The following is a 23982-nucleotide window of genomic DNA, read 5'->3' on the forward strand; positions in this document are numbered from 1 at the left end:
CTACTTGCATTAAGCCCATCTTCAAGCATCTGCTGATCACTTCTTACTAAGAGTCAGACCCCGAGGTAGCAGGAGCCCACAAAGACTTAAAAATATATATAAAAAATAAAATTAAAGAAAAAAAGATGGTTTCTGTCCTCAGGGTGATTTACACCCTACAGGCCAAAAGGCATGTATTACAAGTGTATATAATCACTTCCGCACCTGGTAAATTCAAGGTTTGCTTTTTAGAACCTACAGAATTTTTGTTTTTAATATTTCTGATCGGAGATTGATTGAATCCATGGATGCAAAACTCATGGAGGAGATATATACCTTATTTAACTTATTGTTAATACTGATTATTGGGTTAACTTAAAAATAATTTTTATATGTATTGTAGAAAAGGTATTATGCTGCCGGGCGTGGTGGCTCACGCCTGTAATCCTTGCACTTTGGGAGGCCGAGGCGGGTGGGTCACCTGAGGTTGGGAGTTTCAGACCAGCCTAACCAACATGGAGAATCCCTATCTCTACTAAAAATACAAAAATTAACCGGACGTGGTGGCGGGCGCCTGTAGTCCCAGCTACTCGGGAGGCTGAGGCAGGAGAATGGCATGAACTCAGGAGGCAGAGGTTCCGGTGAGCTGAGATGGCTCCACTGCACTCCAGCCTGGGCAACAAGAGCAAAACTCTGTCTCAAAAAGAAAAAGAAGAAAAAAAGAAAAGGTGTATGCTAACATAAAGATACCTATATTTGTTTGATTTTATTTTCATTTTTGAACTAAATCATTTTTTATTCTACAAAGGAGAAGAAGTACAATTCCTCCTCTGCACAGGTGGGCTCACAGTGAAGCTAAAAACGTTTGAGTTTCAGGGCACCTCTCTTGTCTAGTTCTCTAACAGGAGCTTGACAGAGGTCCTAGCAGAATGTAAATATGATCACACGTGTGCGGAAGTGCAAACACACACTTGGTTATAAGTGTGTGTGCTTATAGCACGTGTGCAATGGGTCACAGTACTATGAAGAAGAGGGCCGCCTAATGGCGTCTTGGGGGTTAACCTAAAGGAATACAGACGACCATAAACAACGGTTTCATCGAGTCAGATTTTTTTTTTTTTTTTTTACAATTTGGGGATAAAGAAAAATTGGGAATAAAAGTAAATATTTGAAATGAGAAAACAATTTGCAAATTTTAGAAAACTCACAAATACCATTAAGAAATCACAGAAAACATAATAAAATCTAGAAAACATAATAAAAGTTCTAGTAATAATTTTAAAATGACTAATACTTTTTCCTAGCTTTTTGGCTTTATACTTTTTCCTAGCTTTTTGGCTTTATATACTCTAATCAACTTTTAGTACGAGAGTGATATAGTAATACCATTTTTCATAGATAGCATTTAGTCTTTTTTCCAGACTTTCTCCAAAAGTTGATCATTTTTTGAGAATGAAATTGAGAGAAGTAAGCTCACAATGTAACACAAAGGTCCATTTCTTATTTAGAATATTCACTCTTTGAAGTTTCTATCCCCTAAATGTAGGTATTCTTTAAAAGGTATATTTTATGTAATTTTCATTTAAAAGTATGGTGCATTATCAAGTACATTTTAGAAATGGGAGAACTTTCATACTGACTAAATATATATCAGAAACAAATAAAAAATACATTTCACTATCTACAAACTGTATGTAGTCTCAACTCAACATCAACTTGGAAAGATCACAAATATTTCCGCAGCTCATTGATGTCAATCAGAGAAGAAAGCAAGAATATTGGGTGAGAAGTCAGAGTGGAAACAGACACAGATATTAACATGTGTGTCTCAATTATCTTATGAAAATTGCACAAAAACACATGTGATCATATGTACATTCTGCTAGGACTTCTGTCATAGTCATACTAGAGGTCTGGATAAGGAAGGGGACCTGAAACTCAAACTGTTTTAGTTTCACTGTGAACCTACCAAGGAGGAATTGCATCTCTTCTCCTTTGTAAAACCAAAAATGGTTTCGTTCAAAAACAAAATTAAAAATAAATCAACCAAATATCAAGTATTGTTATGCTAGCACAATATCTTTTCAACAATACATATAAAAATTATTTTAAGTCAAACTAGTAATCAATATAAATAGTAAGTTAAATAAAGTATATACTTCCATATCCATGAGTTTTGCATCCATGGATTCAATCTAATATCCAAAATATTCAGGAAAAAAAATTCTATAGAGTTCTGAAAAGCAAAACTTGAATTTGCCAGGTGCCAGAATGCTATGTTGACTCCACATGCATGAAATGTTGTGTAGGAATTATAAGTAACCTAGAAAATGGTGTATTAAGAATTATAAGTAATCTAGATACGATGTAAGTATATGAGAGGCTGTGCATAGGTCATATGAAAATACTATGCCATTTTATGTAAGGGACTTGAACATCTATGGATTTTCGTATCTGCAGAAGATCCTGGAAACAATCCCCCACAGATACCAAGGGATGACTATTTCATTTCAAATTTGAAATTACAAACTAGAAGCACACATAGCTTCACTGCCAATAATAAACCTAGTCAAAGAAGAAAAAAATGAGTGGGAAGAAGCTGGCATTGCAGCAAGTACACTTAGGTCAAGTTGTGGCTCTTTCAGTAAGATTGTTGCATGAGTCAAGCTTCTGCAGAGAAATAGAGCCAATAGGATGTGTGTGTGCGTGCATGTGTGTGTGTGTGCGCGTGTGTTCATGTATGGACATATAAACACATTTATATATATTTAGAGATAATATATCTGTAATTGTATGTTAAGAGATTATAAGTACACACAGATCTAAGATCTGCAACTGGCAAACTGGGGACTCAGGAGAGTTGATGGTGTAATTACAATCTGAAGTCAGAAAAAAATAAAAAAATAAACCATGTCCAAGCTCAAAGGCAATCAGGCAGGAGGAGTTCCCTCTTACATATGGAGGCTCAGGCTCTGTTCTGTTTGGACCTTCGACTGATTGGATGGGTGCCACTTGCCCTGGGGAGGGCAATCAACTTTACTCAACCTATGGATTCAAATGTCAATCACATGGCCTAGTCAAGTTGTCACATAAAATTAACAGTCATAATTGGTCTTTGGGATCTCCATAATATCCTCTAGCTTTGCAATCTGATATCTCAAAGCAGCGGGTCTCAATGTATATGTAAAAATAATTAGCTTCTCCAAAGCAAAGAAATCAGAGAAGCATCTCTAATCAGTTAGAAAAAAAATCCCCAAAAATGTATTTAAAACAACAAAGAACTTCTCAGTTGAATCTAATGGATTCTGTTAATTCAGTACAACTGCATTAAAGAATTTTTAACTGTTTTAAATAACATTCAGATTATCCATGTGAGAAACCTTATGAGATTCCATGAGAACTTCATTTTGTACACATTAGATGTTTTAATATAGATAAAGAATTATATCTTCCTCTAGCTTTGATCATAACTTCAGAACTACATTACAAAGAAGTATTGCCTCATGTGACAATTACACATTCTAAAACGCATTTCAAAGAATACCTTCAGTTCAAGGATGACATTGTATGTCTTCAAATCTCCCAGATGATCTCTGGAAAAATAATAGCTAAAACTGCCTTATGATTTCTTAACTCTCATTAAATCTATAGCTACTAATTAGGACACTCACAACCCGGGAGAGGTGATGGTGATGCTGTGAGTCTTCTCCAAGTCCATAGTCCCTTCTCATTAGAGCAGCTAAACCAAGTTCATTTCACAAGTAGCACTTGTGATACTTTGACCTGCTATCCTGGATACAATCCTGGTGCTGCCTCATTCAAGTGCTGTTCTCTGGAGGGTGACCAGTAGTCCATGAAATTTTCTAAAGCAAGAATTTAGCTCAATGATGAACTAAGAAGTGGCTGAAAACCAGAAACATGATACTTGCATCTTAAGAAAATCTGTTGGCTGGAATGTTGATTTGATATGAATGTTAATATTCCAGTAGCCCACATTCGATCAAAAAGGTGGTGGCTTCATGGGATTTTTTTGTGTCTTTTTTTTTCTTTCCTGTTTTGGGTTGCTGTTTGTTTTGTTTTATTTCAATTCCCTGAATGTTTTTACCATTATCTTGTCTCATCCAAAGGAATCAAAATTTCTCTGTTCATTGATGCATGGCTCATTTTCATGACTGTGTTTATGCCATTTAGTGCCTAAATATTATTATTCAGGATACACTAGTGAACTATACACATAGAATTTTTAAAATTTCAGATTTCATATGTCTTATACAAAATATTTGTAATTTTTATTGGTGAGTTTGTACACATATCTTTTGGAAGTTGATTATTATTCTTCAAAGAATTTGTGTGGTTATGAAATACTAATGTTAACATCCATTAACCATAATAAACTACCCTTTAACTTAAGATAGTTAAAACTGGCAGAATCATAGAAGTGCATCATAATTTATACCATATTTAATTCCGATGTTCTAACAAGGAAAAAGAATACTCTCCATTTTTCAACCATATTCCCCATATAATCAATTTTATCTCACTGTATATAAACATGCCAAACTCTAACAAATTATCAAATCCTGACCTTAGATTCCTTGCGCTTAAATTATATACTTGAGAAAAAAGGCCAGGCACTGTGACTCACACCTGAAATCCCAGCACTGTGGAAGGCCAAAGCAGGAGGTTTGCTTGAGCCCAGGAGTCCTAGGTTACAGCGAGCTATGATTATGCCACTGCAATCCAGCCTGGGTAATATAACGAGAACCTGTCTCATAAAAAAAGCAGGTAAATAAATAAATAAAATAAAAGGGGATGTTTTTACAGTAAAAAGTGACATATAATGTATATGAAAAGAATGGACAGTTTTAAATTTATCATTTCACATATGTTTATAACAGAGAAAGGATTTTTTTAAAATGGGAGAATATACCTTTGTTTTCAGTCTGATTTTTCATTCCTTTGTATACAATCAATACCTTTGATGTCTGTACATGGTGGGGGAGAGGAAAGTGGCCATACCTTCCGGGAGAAGAAAAGAAGGCAGGAGACCTTGTCCGATCTCCCTTTCAACACAAAAACTGGTCTCCTAGGTAAAATGACTAATGCTATTTAATAACAGGAGGATCTTTATGGAATTGTCTTAATTGAATGTGTCTGTAAAGACTTCTGATAAGAGAAAATAAAACAGAAGCTTTGGATTTATGAACATTAGTCTCTGGAAACCATCCCATCATCTGAAATATAAAATAAAGATATTCCATAGACCAAATGCTCCCCATGGTATAAAACATTGCCATTGTGTGAGGTAATTACCTGTGTAATTCACTTAGAGACCTCATTCTTTATATATTTTTAGTCTACTTTTATCATTATCCTCAACCTATTAACTGTCTAGACTAATTAAATATGAGTTGTTTCCTTTTCATTGTGTTTTAAACTTTAAAATGATATTGCTTAACTTAACCTCTTTTTTTTCTTCATCATTTGATGTTACTACAAGTAGATTCTGAAAAGCCTAAATTTATGTCATAATTCTTATAATAGACTTAGAGTTAAGTACGTCATCTCAGGGTTCTGAGAGTTACCTTGACAATGCCTATAAATTATCCCCTAGTAGTTTAATTAATTCCGACTTATGTAATTCAGTGCTTATATTATTCTTAATTATGTTTGTTTAAAAGGTTTTGAAGGTACTTATATCAGCAAAGTGGTATCCCACATGCTTCATTTTTATATTCATTTGCAGAATTCTACCATGGTGTTTTATCTGCCTCACTCTTTGGCCTGATAAGCTGATTTATGTCATGTAGAGAACAAGCTGAACAGATTTTCATGATGGATAAGACTTCATTTCAGTACCCTGGAAAATCTAAAATCCTTAGGGATAGAGGGCGGTGGACTCATCTACTAATAAAAGACAAGTCCAGGAAGTCAACTACTCACCTTACACTGTCCCATAGCCTCTGTTTAGAAATGTAAGCATTTACAGCTATTAAGAAAAGTGTTAGTACAGTACTTCATTCATTTACTATTCATCACAAATATTAAGCACATTTATTCATCATTGAGTATGGAGAGGTGAATAAGCAGACATGATCTATATCCTCATGAAGCTGACAGTTCAATGGGGAAGGCAACAGTAAACAAATATAAAAATAACCACACAGTTTGATAAAGTCTTTTAAAATATTACTTGTTGCTTTGAAAAAAAAACAGGAAAGGAAACATACTTTGGACAGAGACTTTTTTAAATGAAGTGATGTACAAACTGAGGTTAATCACAAGGTGTGGCTGGCATAGGAGGGGAAAGAGGTGTGAGGTGTGTGATATTTTCAACAAGGAAAACAGCATGGACCCAGCCATTGAGCAGGAAGAAGTTTGGTTCCTTTGATTAGATGAGTGAAAGCCAGGGTAGCAAGAGGTAAGCATGGGCAGGCGGAAATGACAAAGAAAGGACAAAAGAGGTGTTGCAGAAATGAAGCCATGTAGGCCATGATGAACGGTACAAGGAGAAAACCTTCTCCATTCAAAACACCCATCCCTGTGGATGGCCAGCTGCCCTCACAACACTCTTCAGACTCCAACCAAGTATCTTTCCCTCCAACCACCCAGAAGGAAGAGGGAATTGGCTGGTTGGTGAGTGTAAAAGAGGAAACTCATTACAGGTAGCTCTTATCCTTCCTCTCTCCCCATTTCTTTGGGAAATATACACCTTGAGAAGCACTCACTCTTCAGTCTTTCTCAAGGACATAGGGCAAGTTCCATGGGGGGAGAAACAAAAGCCTTCCACTTCCCAGCTCTCCAGAGGTAAGCCAAACTCTCAATATGAGAGATTTGGATTAGAAGGCCCACTCTCCCTTAAATATAAGCCAAAGTCCTCAAAATGTATTTATCAACACTAATGAAAGTGTATCTTAATTAATGCATTTATTAATAAGATATGACATTAGTCAGTATGACTATACCATGTAACGTATCGACTCTTGCTGCAGAAACTAGTTAGATGCTTACCAAATCCATTTTCTTTTTCTTTTGGGGTATACAGCTTAAACGCATTGCTCAACATGCCTTGCAATGAGGTATTGCTTTACAAATGAGTACTCATCTGTGAATTATAAGTGGAAATAATGCATGCTACTCCCAAGCCTGGCCCATATAAATTATCCTTGCATAATCTTCCCTTCTCTCTTTTTTCTAATCTCTGATCAGATGGACTAGTGTCCAACTGAGTGAACCTCTGAGAACCTGAAGGACAGCAGAGTCACTGGATAGCTGGAGAAAGCTGCCCTCCAAACACAGATAGGGCTGTATGTGAGTCAACAGTAATCACCTCTTGGGTGTTCCTGGGATTTAGTGTATTGCTTGTTACAGCAGTTAGGGTAGGAAAGAGTGGTGTCAGTGGGCATCCACTGAACCATCAGCCTGTGATGGTCGGCAGGTGAATGTGAACTTCCTTGAACTGCTGAATTACTTGGAAGGCAGCTATCTACTAAGTAACAGATAATTCACTGAAGTGTTTCCAACAATGGGCTAATACAATCCGATGTAATTTCTTAGAAATATCATGCTGCTTAGTGGGTGTAAAACGAATGTAAATAGGTCAACAGTGTTGGTAAATAGACCTGGAAGGAAAAAGCAAGGAGATGATAATGGCCCTGTCTGGAGAAGTAGCAGGGATGGAAAGAATGATGTGAGATACAGTTTGGAGGCAGAATTGATAAGATACATTAATGTTTATAGCCACTTCAATGGAATAATTTATTTAAGCCAGAGGAATAGCAATAAGAGTCAATGTTTCAAAATTAGCATTGAGCCCAGAACTGCACTAATATTCCACCATACACCTATTTCTAATAACTGTCTTCAACGACCCTGCCTTGATGTATGCAGAATAGCTCCCGTATGCCATATGTTTTAAAAAGGTAAGGTGTGAGTATAGAATTTTGGCTACATAAAACTTAGTAAATCTAATTTTTATTTTCTTCCAAATCAGAAAGGTATTTTGAGGTGTTTAAAATAAGGCTTCAATGTAAGACAGAAAGGGGCCCAACAATGCCTGTGTCTCTATAAGTATTCATACATATTTTTGAGGGAATATTATAAATTATAAGCTGCTAGGCACATTATGATCACAAAAAGATGACTTATTAAGAAAATATATTAGAACATCCCAAGCAAATGCTGACAATTTTCAAAAAGAATTAAAAGTTACTTTTTAAATCTTTGTTACCTTGAGACTAATTTTTAAATGTTAGCAAATATTCTCACATATGGCAGAGAATCTCTTCCATTATGGAAAGAATCAGAGTCACTGATTGTTAAAATGAGGAACCAGAATTATGAGTATTCAATGTTACTTACATGAATGTTTGATCCTCTAGACCATGAAATTTCATATAAATGATCCTTTTCACACACTCAGAATTCATAATCTAATTCTGAATCAATATAGACAGGCTTGCAAAGGAAAAGCTGAATAAGTATTAAATTCAGCATGGAAACAGCATTTTGGATATAATTACCTCTACTATACATTATTTTGGTTGTATTTTAAACACTTAGATTTTGCAATTAAATTCTTATCTTTTCTCTTCTCTATATGTCAATAATTGAAGAATGATTTCCCTTTAAAAGCACACCAGACTTTCAAATGCATTTTTACAAATCTAGGTCTATTAAGCACATCTGTTTCCAACTTTAACAATTGCTAATCTTTCCATCACCAGTTCTTAGACAGGCATGTTTTTGCTTTTAACATTTTTGGCATCTACAACAGAAATTACACTTGTATTCAAACCTTCATAGAGATGATGAGCTATGATAAATGCAAAGGTCATTATCAGAATTTTTGAGGAAAAAGGGAGTAAGAAAGAATAACTTACATGAAATTTTAAAGAACAAATCATGACACACCTTCTGATTGTCAATCAACTGTATGGAGACTGAATATTTTACGCTTATACTTGTGCTACAATACTATTTTTAAATGTAGCCTAAAATTCTTGTCTGTTATAACCCATTACAAGAAATGATTAAACAAAGAATATATAAATAATTAAACTCATTCTAAGTAGTCTTGTTTGTTTAGTTTTTAATCATTTTTAAAAATCTAACCTTACTTTATAAAAATAATTTAAACATGTGTATATAACACATTTCTTCAAAAAAAAATCCTAAGAACATCAGAAATGTTTGTTAGGAATGAAAGGACATATTTAAAAAATTTTTCCATATGAATAATTCAAACAGTGTTTGATCGTTATATTTATAAACTTTCAATGTCCACAAAATTTTACATTCATTGAGTTCATTATTCAACTTTGTGGTTCATTTAACTGACATATGCACTCAAAAGACAACTGTTTCACAATTTTGAGGTTTCCCTTGTTCTGAAACCCTATCAGCATTTTATCTATCAAAAGTATCATATATGTATTAATAAATACTTTTGAATGGTCATCAAATACAGATCCACCTTACACTGTGTAACATCACACTTTTATTTTTTCTCCTCTCACTTACTTTGCTACCAAAAATCATATTTGAACAGAAAACATTAAACATTTTCAAATATACATATTGCTTTTTAAACCAACTCAAAAACTTGACTTTTTCAGTATATTTGCTACATAAATGTTACTCAAATAAAGGCTTACGAAACTAAGATTATCAAGTCTGTACTGCACACTAGTGGCAAGTGGTAGTAAATGCATTCTTTTTTTAAACAAATTTTCCACTAATTGCATCTTAAATATTAGCTTTTTCAGTCAAAATTAGAACCCATTATATTATAGAGCACATAAACACATATTCTAAACACAATGTGTTCTTGTGTCATGAACTATTTTTCCAGTATACATCAATGCATTTTGAATGTCATACCCAGAGAGAGGTTCCTGTGCATGTAAATACTATGAATCCATATATCCATGTATATGTTTGTGCAAAGAGAGAAAAAGCTAGGCTTCATTTCTTCCTTTACATCATATTCCCTCATACCTCTTTCACATGTTCTGGCTTGGATTCTTTCAGTTCTTCATACTTCCACTTCCATAGAGACAAAGCCGACTCCAGCCTCTCTATTTCTTTTTCCAAAGCTGTGCGCATTCTAAATAATTTAAAAATTAAAAGAAAAAAAGTCAGCTTCAATTGTAAAATAATTTCAAGGATGCATTCAATTTTATAGCCATTTTCCTAATTTTTGATATTTGTATCTGATCATAATGAGAGAAAACATTTTGCAACTTATTAAAAATTACAAATATTGAATAAAACTTTTTTAGTTTATTATTCTGACAATGAACTTTACAGGAGATTACGTATATTTAATTTGGCTTTGCCAGTATTAACATTCTGCTTGATTTCTTCCATGTATTTCATGCATGCCTCTCAATTCCTCTCACTCATAATATTTTCTTACATAGGAGGATATACATGTTTCTAATTTTAACATGGTATTCTATCCATCTTCATATTGTGGCTGTATGTGAATGAAAAAAATCATTTGAAATGACACAGAATTCCAACAGGCCACCTAACAATCTTAAAAAATAGTCATTTATTGGGGATCTAAAAATAATTTTAAGTATTTCAAATTTGGTTGTAAAAAAGAAATTTCACTGGGATCCTTATTTAAATTATTCTAAATAACTGAAATTAATTTCTCTATTTGTAGAACTAGCAACAGAACTAGGATTAAAATTTAGTCCTTTAGGCCGGGCACGGTGGCTCACGCCTATAATCCCAGCACTTTGGGAGGCCGAGGCGGACGGATCACGAGGTCAGGAGATCAAGACCATCCTGGCGAACACGGTGAAACCCCGTCTCTACAAAAAATTAGTCCGGTGTGGTGGCGGCGCCTGTAGTCCCAGCTACTCGGGAGGCTGAGGCAGGAGAATGGCGGGAACCCGGGAGGCGGAGCTTGCAGTGAGCTGAGATCGTGCCACTCACTCCAGCCTGGGGGACAGAGCGAGACTCAGCTTAAAAAAAAAAAGAAAAAATAAATAAAAAATTTTGTCCTTTAATACACCAACCACTGGATTTTTGTTCTTTTTTTTTTTTTTTTTTTTGCCCACAATGTCTGTTAGAGTCATTGATAATTGTTTTATTTCTGGTTGTAATGAACACATATTGACCTTTGAAGCTGGCCTGTTCTTATCTGTAAGGTAGATTTGATTACTATTCAGAAATACTCGCGGATCACGAGGTCAGGAGATCGAGACCATCCTGGCAAACACGGTGAAACCCCGTCTCTACTAAAAAATTACAAAAAAAAAAAAAGAAAACTAGCCGGGCATGGTGGCGGCGCCTGTAGTCCCATCTACCCGGGAGGCTGAGGCAGGAGAACGGCGGGAACCCGGGAGGCGGAGCTTGCAGTGAGCCGAGGCCCGGCCCCTGCACTCCAGCCTGGGCTACAGAGCGAGACTCCGTCTCAAAAAAAAAAAAAAAAAAAAAAAAAAAAAAATACTCATTGATTTTCCTCCATTTCCACGGACAGAGTTGTTTTCCTCATTCCTCAATTCTAGAATTTGACAATGAGATATTAGCAAAGACGACAGAAACAAAAGTTTGAAAAGAACTTGTATGTTTGAGCACCAGGTAAATACACTTTGATTGTTATATGACACTGAGATTTTGTGATTGTTAGTCACATAGTTATTGTATTCATAATTAACTAATATACAGCTCTATTTCAGTGATATTAAATGTGACTAGAAAGATCTTAGGAACATATTCACAGAGCTAGAAGACGCAGGCAGAATCAAAATTGAATGTCATTTACATATTAATAAGAAATATGATTCTTCTTGGTAACAATACTATGATAATTCAAAGTAGTGTCAGACTGTAAATACATTAGTTTACTCCAATCAAATGGAGAAGCAGTCTATTAAAAAGTTATATAATTATATTTACATAAATCAAGCCATAAAATTGAAAGAGGATGTAATAGAATTAGTTAGAGCTTAGCTTAACCTCAAAAGAGACAGGTTGCAAAAAAAAAAAAATGGTGCAAAGCACCCCTTACAGTACTCTGATCCGGAATCCCTTATTAACATAGCAAATATATTAAACAAAATTAACAAACAAAAAGATTCAACTTGAAAGTTTAGGTCTTACGAACACTGAATATGAATGTTTATAATCCAGATTAACCACAGCAGTCACAATTTCAGATAGAAAAGTAAACCTAGCCAGCTGAGGACACCCAAGTTGCTTATTATGATATAATTTGTGTTTCAGTAGTTGTGTTTGAGATGATGAGAGGAAAAGAATTAAATATAGAAATGATAAACAAATCAGTATTAGTATTTTGTGTTAGATTTAGAAATTATGTGTACAAATCATTGTAAGATGAACTATATTGCATATCTAACATTTGAGTGCATTTTAGGTTTGGGGTGATAAATTAGAATATTTAAAAGATATTGAATATTGACTTAGACCTGTGAATTTATATTGAAAATTATAATAAAATTGTACTAAGTTTGTAACTTCATTGGAATGTTTAAGATAAGAATCACCATATTTATAATTTTAATTTTTTAGATTTTCTTGAGTAGGACGTGGGAATGTCTTGTCGGTAACTGAAAAACTTGAAAAGCAAATGGCATATGTTAAATTAATAAAATAATTTTATAAAAGATTTTAATTAACTGTATTTGTGTAATGAAGCATATATTTATGTTTCTCCTTAAAATTAATTTTGAGAATTATTTTATTTATAATAGAATAATGGGAACATACTTGAAAATTACCTGGAGTTAAAATCATACATGTTGTGAAATCAAATGTCTGCTTTTGATGTTATACTTTAATGAATCAAATGACAATTTAGAAACTCAAAATAAATTCAAAAATTTTCGAAGAAAGTAATATTTACCTCAAGTATACATCATAAAGAAAATATCTGATATGTATTTGTTTCCTAAAGGAAAATTATGCATTTTTATTATGAAAAAGGTTACAATTTGGTTAGGGGAGTGAGAAAAAAAGGAATTCATAAAAAATTATTTAATGACAATGGGATACTTAAATTGTTTTAGTATTTAGATAGTCCCATCATAAACTTTTGTGTCTCTGTGCCAGCATTAAGGACATTGCGTGTCTAAATTTATGCAGCAGAGGGCACTCTATAAGTCCTTAATTTTCTAGCCTAATCATTTTATTCTGTGTTTCAGAGAGATTTTCAAAGTTGATGAATAATATAGTTAAATTTATAATTGAGATGTATATTATTGTCAGAGCATTTGAGCTACAAGAAGGCAAACAATATTTACTCTAAAATGTTGCATATTTTATGTACACATTCTTCATGAGAATGAAATTAAAAAGGCAAAGCTTAGCAAAAATGTAGTATCTTTAATATGATGATATAAACTTTAAAAAGATCATATTGCTAAAATATATAAAATTTGTAGAATCTAAATATAAAATATGAACCAAAATTATTTTTATGAAAAGTTGTGATTATATTTCCATGCATTTTTTGATGCTTTGTTTACTGTCACAATTCCACAATAATTGGAAATAAAATTTAAATTTAAATATTACTCAAATATTTCTCAGGGATGAAAGGTCCTAAAAATTAATATCTAGGTATAAATATTAATCATTGTTGAACTGTGGGAAATTTCACTGGAAAAAATTGAATCGTTATTTTCTGAAAGGGTGTATTAATATAAAAATGTTCTACCAAATCAAATGATATCTTATAATAACACGCAGATATTCATTTTTATAACAGTTCAAAATTTAGAGATAGTATTAAACTGTTAACAATACAAGTTTTTACAAATATACTTTAAGCAACATATATGTCATTTTGCAATTGCACTTCCTACTATTCATAATTACATCTTTCAGCACTGGATGTTAGCACTCGGCTGTTGCAAACAGCCAAGCCATATACAATTAATTTAATTAGAAAAGATAAGTATTTAAAGAATATTGTTAAGCTCAGATCTCCAGGAGAATCATAGAACAAGGTTTGCAGATGAAGCAGACAGGGACGAAGACCCACTCTCATGCCACAAAACTAGTCCCATGAAGACCCCACTACCTGTAACCTCCTCTGTCTGTTGCCTGTACACTGTCCTGGTATTATGTGTCTGGCAAGCAAACATATTCAAATTAGCTAATTTGAGTGGAAAAGGATATTGTAGCTCAAAAAATTTCTGGGGAATACATGCAGCCAGGAACACTGATGAGAAAGCCATCGAAATCTTCCTGTAAGCACACTATTTCGGCCACCATTAAGGTACAGACATCACAGCGGGACCTCAAGATCACCAATATGGGACAGTGGGTGGTGTCACTAGGCACCAGAGGCCACCGCTGCCTCTGGAAACGAGTTTCTTTACTGCTGCTGCTTCCCCCTCAGGCATGGATTCTAGATGCTGTCTACTGCCTTGGGGTACTGGCTTGGCTTAAAACTCTAGGCGGCCACCTCTGATACACTATTCCTAAGTCAAGTGTCTGTACCCTCATTACAAAGGAAACCGTGGTAGAGACTTGCTGGTATTTTTATAATCTATGCACAGGTGTAGACTCTGTTTCATTTGGTAGCAAATTGCCGAAACACAAAATAGACACTGGAGAGTCAAAAGATGGTAAAGATTTATTGACTATTCCATGAGTGACAATAAAGAAACAAAATAAGCTTGACTTTCTAATACTTACAAATTTTACATTAAACAGTATTAACTAGATTTGCATGTCAATGTATTCATTAATTGAGGAATATATATATGCTTTATATATATATATGTAAAGTAGAAATCTGTCTGTTTCATACACAGATCAAAAATAATAACCTTTGAAGCATTTTTAATTTGCTGAAACTTCTCACCTAGATTTTAAATCTCATTATGAAAAAACGTTGAACATTTAATGAAGCAAAACAAAATAATTGAAGCATACTACTTTTCTTATATATAAAATAAATTAAGAAGATAAAATGGGCTGGGCACAGTGGCTCACACCTGTAAACCCAGCGCTTTGGGAAGCCAAGGAGGGTAGATCACTTGAGGCCAGGGGTTCCAGACCAGCCTGGGCAATATGACAAAACCCTGTCTCTACTAAAAATACAAAAAAAAAAATTAGCCAGGCGTGGTGGCACAGGCTGTAATTCCAGCTACTCGGGAGGCTGAGGTGGGAGGATGGCTGGAGCCCAGGAGGCTGAGGTTGCAGTGAACCGAGATTGCACCACTGCACTCTAGCCTGGGCAACAGAGCGAGACTGTCTCAAAAAGAAAAGAAAAAAAAAAAGATGAAATGGAAAGGGAGGACTGAAGCTCAGCTTAAAGGACACAGAACAAACATTTTATAAGTGATAAAGGAGGTCTCTGCAGTGAAATTTGAAAACTGATTCTGAATGTTAGAACAGTTCAAAATATTTTATCTCAGTCTCTGTTACTTGAGATTTGGTATTGCCAACCTCAGCTTCCTAAATTTTTAGGTACACATAGCTCTATAAGAGGATCAGCTTTCCTGGCCTTCCTCTAAATTTTCTACCTGGGAAGTCTTTATGAAAGTCATCAGAAATATATAAATTCTCAGTATATGAGAAACTTTTAATGCTGGAGAATTATTCATAAAACTGAGCAGTACTCAGAGTGCAAATAAAACAATAAAGTTTCTTCTATTTGATGAAGAGGTTCTAGTCAAGGACAATGGAAAAAATGAGTCCCTGAGTTTTCTGAGCTGATTTCTGTGCACTAGTTAAGAAGAGAATTTTCCCACTAGACGGGAATGCAGAAAAAAATACATTCACATCTCAATTCAAGCCACCCACTCACTGATATTCCAGGAAGAAGAATTTAAAAGATTAGATGGATTTATAAGTAATAGCATATCCTATATTCTTGGAAAATGTTCTCTTGTGATAGCAAAAAAGACTGTGATTGCCTCATGCGGATTGCATGCAAATGTTGATTCATGGACACAGGAACCATGACTCATCAAGTCCGTGGGATTGTTTCTTAAAAGAGGAGAGTAGGAAGACAAGGCCATGGAAAGCCTCCTTTTTTCTCTTATTCTTTGACCTGTCTAGGGATTCTAGACTGAAGTCACTGAGAACTGGAGAATGTACTTACTCTGAGAATTGTTCATGTATTCCAAGACAGTAAAAAGTACATGTTGTGTTGTATATGTACATGGATAAGCGTGTTAAGACAGAACATGCATATTTTTAAAACTGACACTTTAGAATAGGAAAGTTTACATCTAGAAAAGCACAGCTCTGCACTGCTCCCATTAGACTGCATCAGGGAAGTAATATCGTATGAGTGCTGGAGAGAAGTCTATAATTACCAAAAGTTAAATCCTTCAAGAAGTAAAAGCAAAGAGATTAGAATGTGACTGAAATGTATAGGTCTAGATAAAATTGTCAGTATGTGTACAAGCCTAAAAATTAAATTCAATTTTACTCTTTTTTCTACTGATGTTGGTTGCCTCTACTAGGAATTTACACTTGGTAGAGTAATAAGTATTTATTCTGTACATAAATGCTTGCATGATCACAATCTATTAATCTAGCGAAATACAGATGAAGAGTCTGAAAAAGGGAATCGGTGGCACTAGTAAATTTCAGAGGAACTAATGAGAAACTTCTGGCAGAAAATAAGTGGTAAAGAACTTACTGTATCTGTGAATGGCTAGTATGCATATTTATCCCGATTTCAGTCCATTCAAACCAGGAAAATTAAAACTGTTATATAACATATGCTTATAGAATACACTGTGTGTATATATGCATACATATCCTTCTTGCTTTTCTGGTTCTGCCCATTAAGGCTTTTATAACGAAGAGATAAAAGTAATTATTTTTAGATTTTGGAACCACATTTATATATTAGATATTCCACATTGTGCTAATAAAATTGTAAACTGATTGCAAAGAAACAAAAATCCATATTGAATATTTCATATTACTATCCTCTTTCCCAGATGTTATTTGTTCTTGATCTTTATGAGAATTCACTGAGAAAGGCTATGACAGATTGTATTTTGCAAAGACCGTTGCCACAATGACTGCATCCCACACGCTCTTATTATACAATTGTTTTGACACTCCTTCCGTTGAAAGTGCTTCTCTCTCTTTGATCTGAGTCAGCCTTTGAGATTCCCACCACCGATAATGGGTCTGAAGTGATGCTACGTGACTTTTGAGGCAGAGTCATTCAAATGGCGTTCTTCTCTCTGTGTTCTTAAGATGTTCACTTGCAGCCTAGCCCCAGTGTTGTGAGGAAGCCAAGCACCCCTTTAAATAGCCCTAGTGCAGGTGTCCCAACTGAGGCCTAGATGAGAACTGAGGCCAGACATATGAGTGAGAGAGGCTGCAGCCCCCAGCCTTCCAGGCATGGCCAGCCTTTGAGCTATTGCAACTGAAGGTACAAGTGAGAAATACGATGTCCACGCCAAGCCATGCTCAAGATTCTTGAACAGAAGACATGGTGGTTGCTGTTGATACGTTTTAATGATAATTGTTTGGAAAAGTTTGTTTCAAGACAATAGATAACTGGAACATAACAGCACTGCAGCTATTTTCACAAAGGGGCAATAGCCAACATCACGTAGTTGGAATACGTCAGAACAAAGATGAAGATCCAGGCCAATTAATCACAAGCCTGATGCCCTTAGTGGTCCATGTATCAGACAACTTTTTCTGTAATCAATATCTCACAAAATTGTGATTTTTCTGCTATTAGTATTAACATATTTATTCATTTTTTATTTACCAAGTCCAAGATGCTGTAACAATTAAATAACACACTGGATATTTTAACCTTGTACATTAAGAATTCAGATACAATTAAAGTGAATCTACCAGAGATGATAAAAACATAGTCATGATAAAAGTCAACTTAAAAGAATGAAAAACACTAACAAGTTATATACTACTTTTTAAAATTCAAAATGTGAATATCTGTCAAACTAATTTCTTTAAATCCTAAAACTTAATGACTAAACATGGATAAAATACATTATCAAATGACCAATCTATCAGTATTAACAATTTTAAGTGGTTTGAAAGTTAGACTTGGTTAAGGGAGACAATGATTAGCACTTACTCTCTTTCCTTCCATAAGATTTTTTGGAATTCATCCAAATGCACCTGCAAAGCTGAAATTTCAGTTACTTCATTTTCTAAAGGCAGATTTATTGCTTTCAGTCTCAGCCCAGCTTTCATTTCACCATTTCCAGAACCACCATTGTTGAATAAGTCAACACCATCTAGATTGGGTTTCATTTCCTCACTTAATTTTAGAGAATCAATAACCACACCTTCTTCCTGAAAAAAAAAAAAAAAAAATTTAAACCTCTTGGAGAAAAATCGTGATGACAATACATTTTCATAAAGAAATACATGTTATGATACAACAACAAATTGATATTTTTATTTCATTATCATTCCCTAAAAGCGTTGTGTGGTCACACTTACTTGCATTCTTCTTCAAACTTATTTTTTTCTATGTTCTACCTCTTTACAAAAAAAATACATTTCTCAAAAGTTCTGCTTTAACTCTGTTCTCTTTTTCTAATCACGCTAAAAATAATCATGCACAAACTTGAACAGCTGTAAATAATTTTTAATGAGTTGATGAATTCCTCTTTCAAGTTTCTTTTGTCATAAGACACTTACAGTTTCAAAGTAATTATTTTTTAACATTTTTGAAAGACAAGATAGAATTTTCAGGAAGCTCTTGAATATTTTAAAAAGCTTGCTTATCGCTTTATTTTAGTTCCCCTTTTTTAAATTCATGAGTCACATCTCAAATAGAATTTAATGGGGCACTTTAATAAACATGGGCATCAATACTAGAGCAACAACTGCATCGACACTCTTAGAGTGTAACTCAAAAACTTCACAGGGCTCATGCTGTTGGTATTTGCCTACAATTTAAATTTGCCCTGGTTTATAAGTTTAAAATGAAAGACAATTTCAAATAAAATCTCAATGAATAGTCAAGTTCAAGTAAAATCTCGATGATACTTCACTTTTGTTTTGTTTTTTAAGTAGTATGTGGATGCCAGGTTACCTAGTATGATTCATTCCTTAATTCTCTCAAGAATGATCATTGCAATCATCTATACTATAATATTTTGACAAACAATAAAATAAGATGTGTTGTTTGAGGATACATATACATATCTTTCTTCTTAGGTATAGAGTTGGCAAAGATACTGGTCAAAATTTTAAGGAAAAAACTGATTGAAGCTTCTTCAACAGGTAATATTTATTTTCCTACCATCAGAAGGAATATCTGGAAGGATATTTTGCAAATAAATACATTTTTAATAAATAAGTATTATGTTTGATTTGTTCTTGACATTAACGTTAAGGAGATATTTCAGAAGAAATCCCAAAATATTGAGAAATTTCCATCATGATACATGTGAAGAGAATCCTTCATTTTCTCAAATGCAGAGGCTAGTAACTTACAATAATAAAAATGCTTTGTGGATTTAGAGAACTTGATGTGAGCTATGTTCCCTTATCCTCATCATTGCACTCTTCTAACGCATACATTAACACAGCTGAGTTTTGAGAATATATGTGATTTTCCAAAAGATACACACAAAGCTTAGGTTATCAGCTTTGAACTTTTTAAAAAGAAAACGTAGAAGACCAAATAAGCAGAAGTAATCATTGTATTGCAATCTTCTTATTTTTTTTATTTATAGTTAAATCTAGGTTTTACCTACCATAAATTATATACATTATAGAATGGCTTAAAATACTAAATGCAATGGTAGAGGTGCAAGATATTAACTAATGTGTGTTAGAGAAGGAATTAAGTAGAAAGAGGTAACAAAATAAACTGAAACTATAATAAGAGGTAACAGGAGTTCCCAAAGTATGTTCTTTGGGTTGTTAATATTATTTACCAAGTTAAAATAAAAGAAAAAGAAAAAACAGGGTGGTGGTTCATGGATGAATAAGTGATACTGAGAGACTTTTTAAAGTTACATGTGTTTTGTACAGAATTCTCAGAAACTGAGATTCTAAGTATACCAAGAAATTCCATCAGTGGTCCATATAAAGCATTTCCTAAGGTACCCTATTTGCCTGCAGTACCCATTTTATAAGTAGTTAATTGTGAGGCTTGAGTCCCAAACATTGAGAACTATTCAAACTACTGTATGGATTGTTTACAATTTAGAAATAATTAAGGCAAATGGAAAGAAATGTCTCCAAATATTTTCTTTTCAGATGAAAAATGCTGAGTTAAATTTTTCTATAAAGATTAGTAAAACCACTAGGATGGGCTGAACTTGTGTTTCCTCTAAATTTATTTGTTAAAGTCTTAATCCCCAGTACCATAGAATGTGACTGTTGGTGGAGACAGGGCCTTTAAGGAGGTGATTTAGTTAAATTAGGCTCATTAGGTGACCTTACAAGAAGAACTTAAGACACAGACATGTGTACAAAGAAAAGACCATATGAAGACACAGGGAGAAAATGGCTTTCTATAAGCCAAGGAGAGAGGCCTCAGAAGAAACCAACCCTGCTAGCACCTTGATCTTGTACTTCTAGCTTCTATAATTATAAGAAAATGAATTTCTGTTGCTTAAACCACTGTGATTATGGTACGTTTTTACGGTAGCCCTGGCAGACTAGTATAGTCACCACTGGATTTGTCACTTCCTTCTTCCTCCCCATCACTATCTATGACCTTCAGATATTCACATAGTCTCTGGATTTTTTTCTTACCTTATTATTTGTGTCCTCCTTTGTAGAAAATTTTCTTTTTACCAAACACTCTCTGATGGACTCATACATTTGTGAACTCACTTGAAATTGGTCTCTATGTTCACAGGCTTCTTCTGTGAAACCGGGAAGCTTCAGATCCTGGGTGTCTTTAGCTTCTAATGCCTCCTTCTGAGGTGGCAAACTCTGTTTCTTTTTCAGTGTACTCAATTCTTTCATCGCCATCTCTAGTTTTATTCTGAGTTGTCTTCCTTCCTCCCTGGCACTGTTCCTTTCAGCTCGAACTTTACTCCATTTTTCTCTCCAGTTGGCAGTGCAATCTGACCACCACCGCATGGTCTTTTCCATCTGAGCAGCTCTGGCCTTGACTTCTTCAAGCTCCCGCAGGCGAAGTTCTTCACAAATATCCCATTTGTTGGTGTTACATGAGTGTGCACAGAAATTGTGAGCAGCATGAGATTGTAGCCCATGAAGTGGGAAGCAGGTATCCCTGGGGGGTGAGGCAGGTGTTACCATGTCACCACGTGACTTAATTGATGATTGCTGCATCTGGAAGATCTGTGTTTCTTCAATTAATCGATGAATGGAATCTAAATTCATATTCATCTTTGAGACCTGAGAAAAGATAGAGGACATAATTTCATGCTGAAATTTCCCTTGTAAATACAGGAATAAGACCTACGGTTTTTTTGTTTTTGAAATTTGATGAAAACAATGCCACTTTTTTTTTTTTTTTTTTTTTTTGGAGACAGAGTCTTGCTCATGCAGTAGCATGATCTCGGCTCACTACAACCTCCGCCTCCAGGGTTCAAGCAATTCCCTTGCCTCAGCCTCCTGAGTAGCTGGGACTACAGGCACGCACCACCACGCCCAGCTAATTTTTGTTGTATTTTAGTAGAGATGGGGTTTCACCATGTTGGTCAGGATGTTCTTGATCTCCTGACCTCGTGATCCACCCACCTCAGCCTCCTGAATTGCTAGGATTACAGGTGTGAGCCACCACGCCCGGCTGCACTTTTTCAATATTGCATATTTTTCCAGTATAACTAAAAATATAGAGGAATTTAAACACTTGTAACTGTCCACTAAGAAATAGAAAATTCTCATATTCAATTTTGCCAAAAAAATACAAATAAAAATATAAAGATGCAATTGAAGATAGCATATGACATAAATCATTCATTTTGACAAATCCAGTCCTATTTAGGTCATATCTATTGCAACATTGTCCACTACAAAATACAAATTGTAATATTTATTGTCCACTAACTACTTAATGGTTTTCTTTATCCCTGCTAAGCCTCAATTTGTTCAGGCAGAATGCACAACCTATTGATGTATAGGCAAATAAGCCTCTATTTCAATGCCAGAGGTTAAATCATAGCCTACATTTTCCATGATGCCCTTCATCTGTTGACTATTGACTAGTCTCAAGGCAGCCATATGGCCTGACTCTGGCTGCTGGGATGTGAGATGAAGTGTGCTGAGATTTCCCATCCAGAAAAATATGAGAACATCACAATGAGGAACTCTCTTTCCTCTTCCTTCCTTGTGTTTGAATAAGGACATAGTTCTGGAAGAAGGTGAGTATAACAGCCTTCTCATGACATTCAAAATGGTGAACCATGAAGATAAGAGCCTGATTTAAGGTGTGAATTATGGCATGACAACGTAGAATGCATACCTCTGATTTCTTTGCTATTTGAGCAGAATAACCTATATTTATTTAAGTTATGATGGTTGAGTTTTCTGTTATTTTCAGGCAAAAGCACATCTAACTTATACATGAATCAATTTCTCACTGTGGTTAATATTGTGATAAGATCAAAAATAAAATATTATGAAAAACCATGTTTCTTGTGTGTCAAAAGTTTTACAGTCTGGTGGGTGAGAGAAGCACAGTTAAGTTTTAAAGATACATAATTTACATTATAACAAATACATGTATTTGTTCAATAATTTTGTTTAGTATGTAGTATGTGTCAAGTCATGTTAGATTATTAGGTATGGTTAAGGTGATCTAAGGAGTACTGATGAAGTACTGAAGTACTAAGTATTGATATCACTTAGAAATGAGGAAACTTTACAGCGTAGATAACACGACACAGTCTTTGCCCAATGCAAAGCTTCGTAAAGAAATTAAAATCAACTTTCCATATAAATACCAAACACAAATTAATTTGTAAAGGCATACCATATGTAACAATACATATACCCGATTCTTTATTCAACATTGTAATATAGGTATATTGAGAATATAGTAAGTAGACTTTTTGCTTTAAAAAAGTGCTCAAAACATGCAGCTTAATTTGTAAATTAATAAAGTTCCATGGCTGTAAATAATTACCCATTTTTATTCTCAGATATGCTTTTCTGGTGTAAATAATCTTATATAATATTTTATGTGCATGACATTTAATCCTCTCACTTTTTTTCATTTGCTTTTATATAGTTACAGATCATAAATTGCCTCCTTATGACCCATCTATTTAATCAACTGAATGGGTTTCATTACTATAACTAACTTACAAAATAAGCCTTTAATCATTGGGAAAAAAGACTACATAATATTTTAAAAGATGAATATTAAGGCTATCTTACTAAGAGATTTTATAATATTAAACTTAATTAATATTAACTTTTAATAGTAGAGAAGAAAACATTTTAACAAGTGTTATATAGAGATGTCAAACCACTTCACTCTTCATTATAATACTTGTTATAACAATATAGACACATGGTTGTAATTATTTTTGTTAGCATTGGTATATGTCCAATCATGTTTCAGTTATTGCTGATTTGGAGTATTTTGTTCCCTTCATATATTATAATTCAGAGGGCAGTAAGAATACAACTGACCAAACTCCAACACCAATACAAAAAAGAAAAGAACAAAAGGAACTCTTAATTAGAAACAGTGTGTATATATATACACATATATATACATACACACACACACACACACACACACAAACACAAATACATATATATATTTACTATTCACTGTTTAATGATATTTCTTTTGGTTGAAATTCCAAAGCGAAGACAGAGAATTTAATTCAGCATATTAAACTTAAAATTATCCTTGCTAGTTTTCAAAATAAATCAGTATCATAAAATTGTAATGTCTTTAAATGTCTCATTAACTTTTATTTCACTAGTGTTTTGAAGACTCTATAATTGGATTCTGGTACATTGAGATCTTGCCTACCAATTAACTGTGTATTTTTTCACATCTGACTAAATAAAAATGAGTTGGGCTTAATCAGTCAGTCCTTGAACTTGAAG

The 23982-nt window shown here is 34.1% G+C and overlaps 1 protein-coding gene across 3 annotated transcripts in view; it reads right to left on the reverse strand.

Annotated features, from left to right (window-relative positions):
* The window catches only part of CCDC102B (coiled-coil domain containing 102B), a 350923-nt gene that overhangs the window by 199923 nt on the left and 127018 nt on the right, over positions 1 to 23982 (reverse strand). For all 3 annotated transcript variants that reach the window (XM_011968354.1, XM_011968355.1, XM_011968356.1), the window contains 3 exons: positions 20698 to 21309; positions 18053 to 18273; positions 9979 to 10087 (listed from right to left, as the gene is read on the reverse strand). In XM_011968354.1, the coding sequence (XP_011823744.1) occupies positions 9979 to 10087; positions 18053 to 18273; positions 20698 to 21309 (942 nt within the window). The remainder of the gene's footprint in view (positions 1 to 9978; positions 10088 to 18052; positions 18274 to 20697; positions 21310 to 23982) is intronic.

This window comes from Mandrillus leucophaeus, unplaced genomic scaffold, assembly GCF_000951045.1.
Source record: "Mandrillus leucophaeus isolate KB7577 unplaced genomic scaffold, Mleu.le_1.0 Scaffold84, whole genome shotgun sequence".
Taxonomy (NCBI): domain Eukaryota; kingdom Metazoa; phylum Chordata; class Mammalia; order Primates; family Cercopithecidae; genus Mandrillus; species Mandrillus leucophaeus.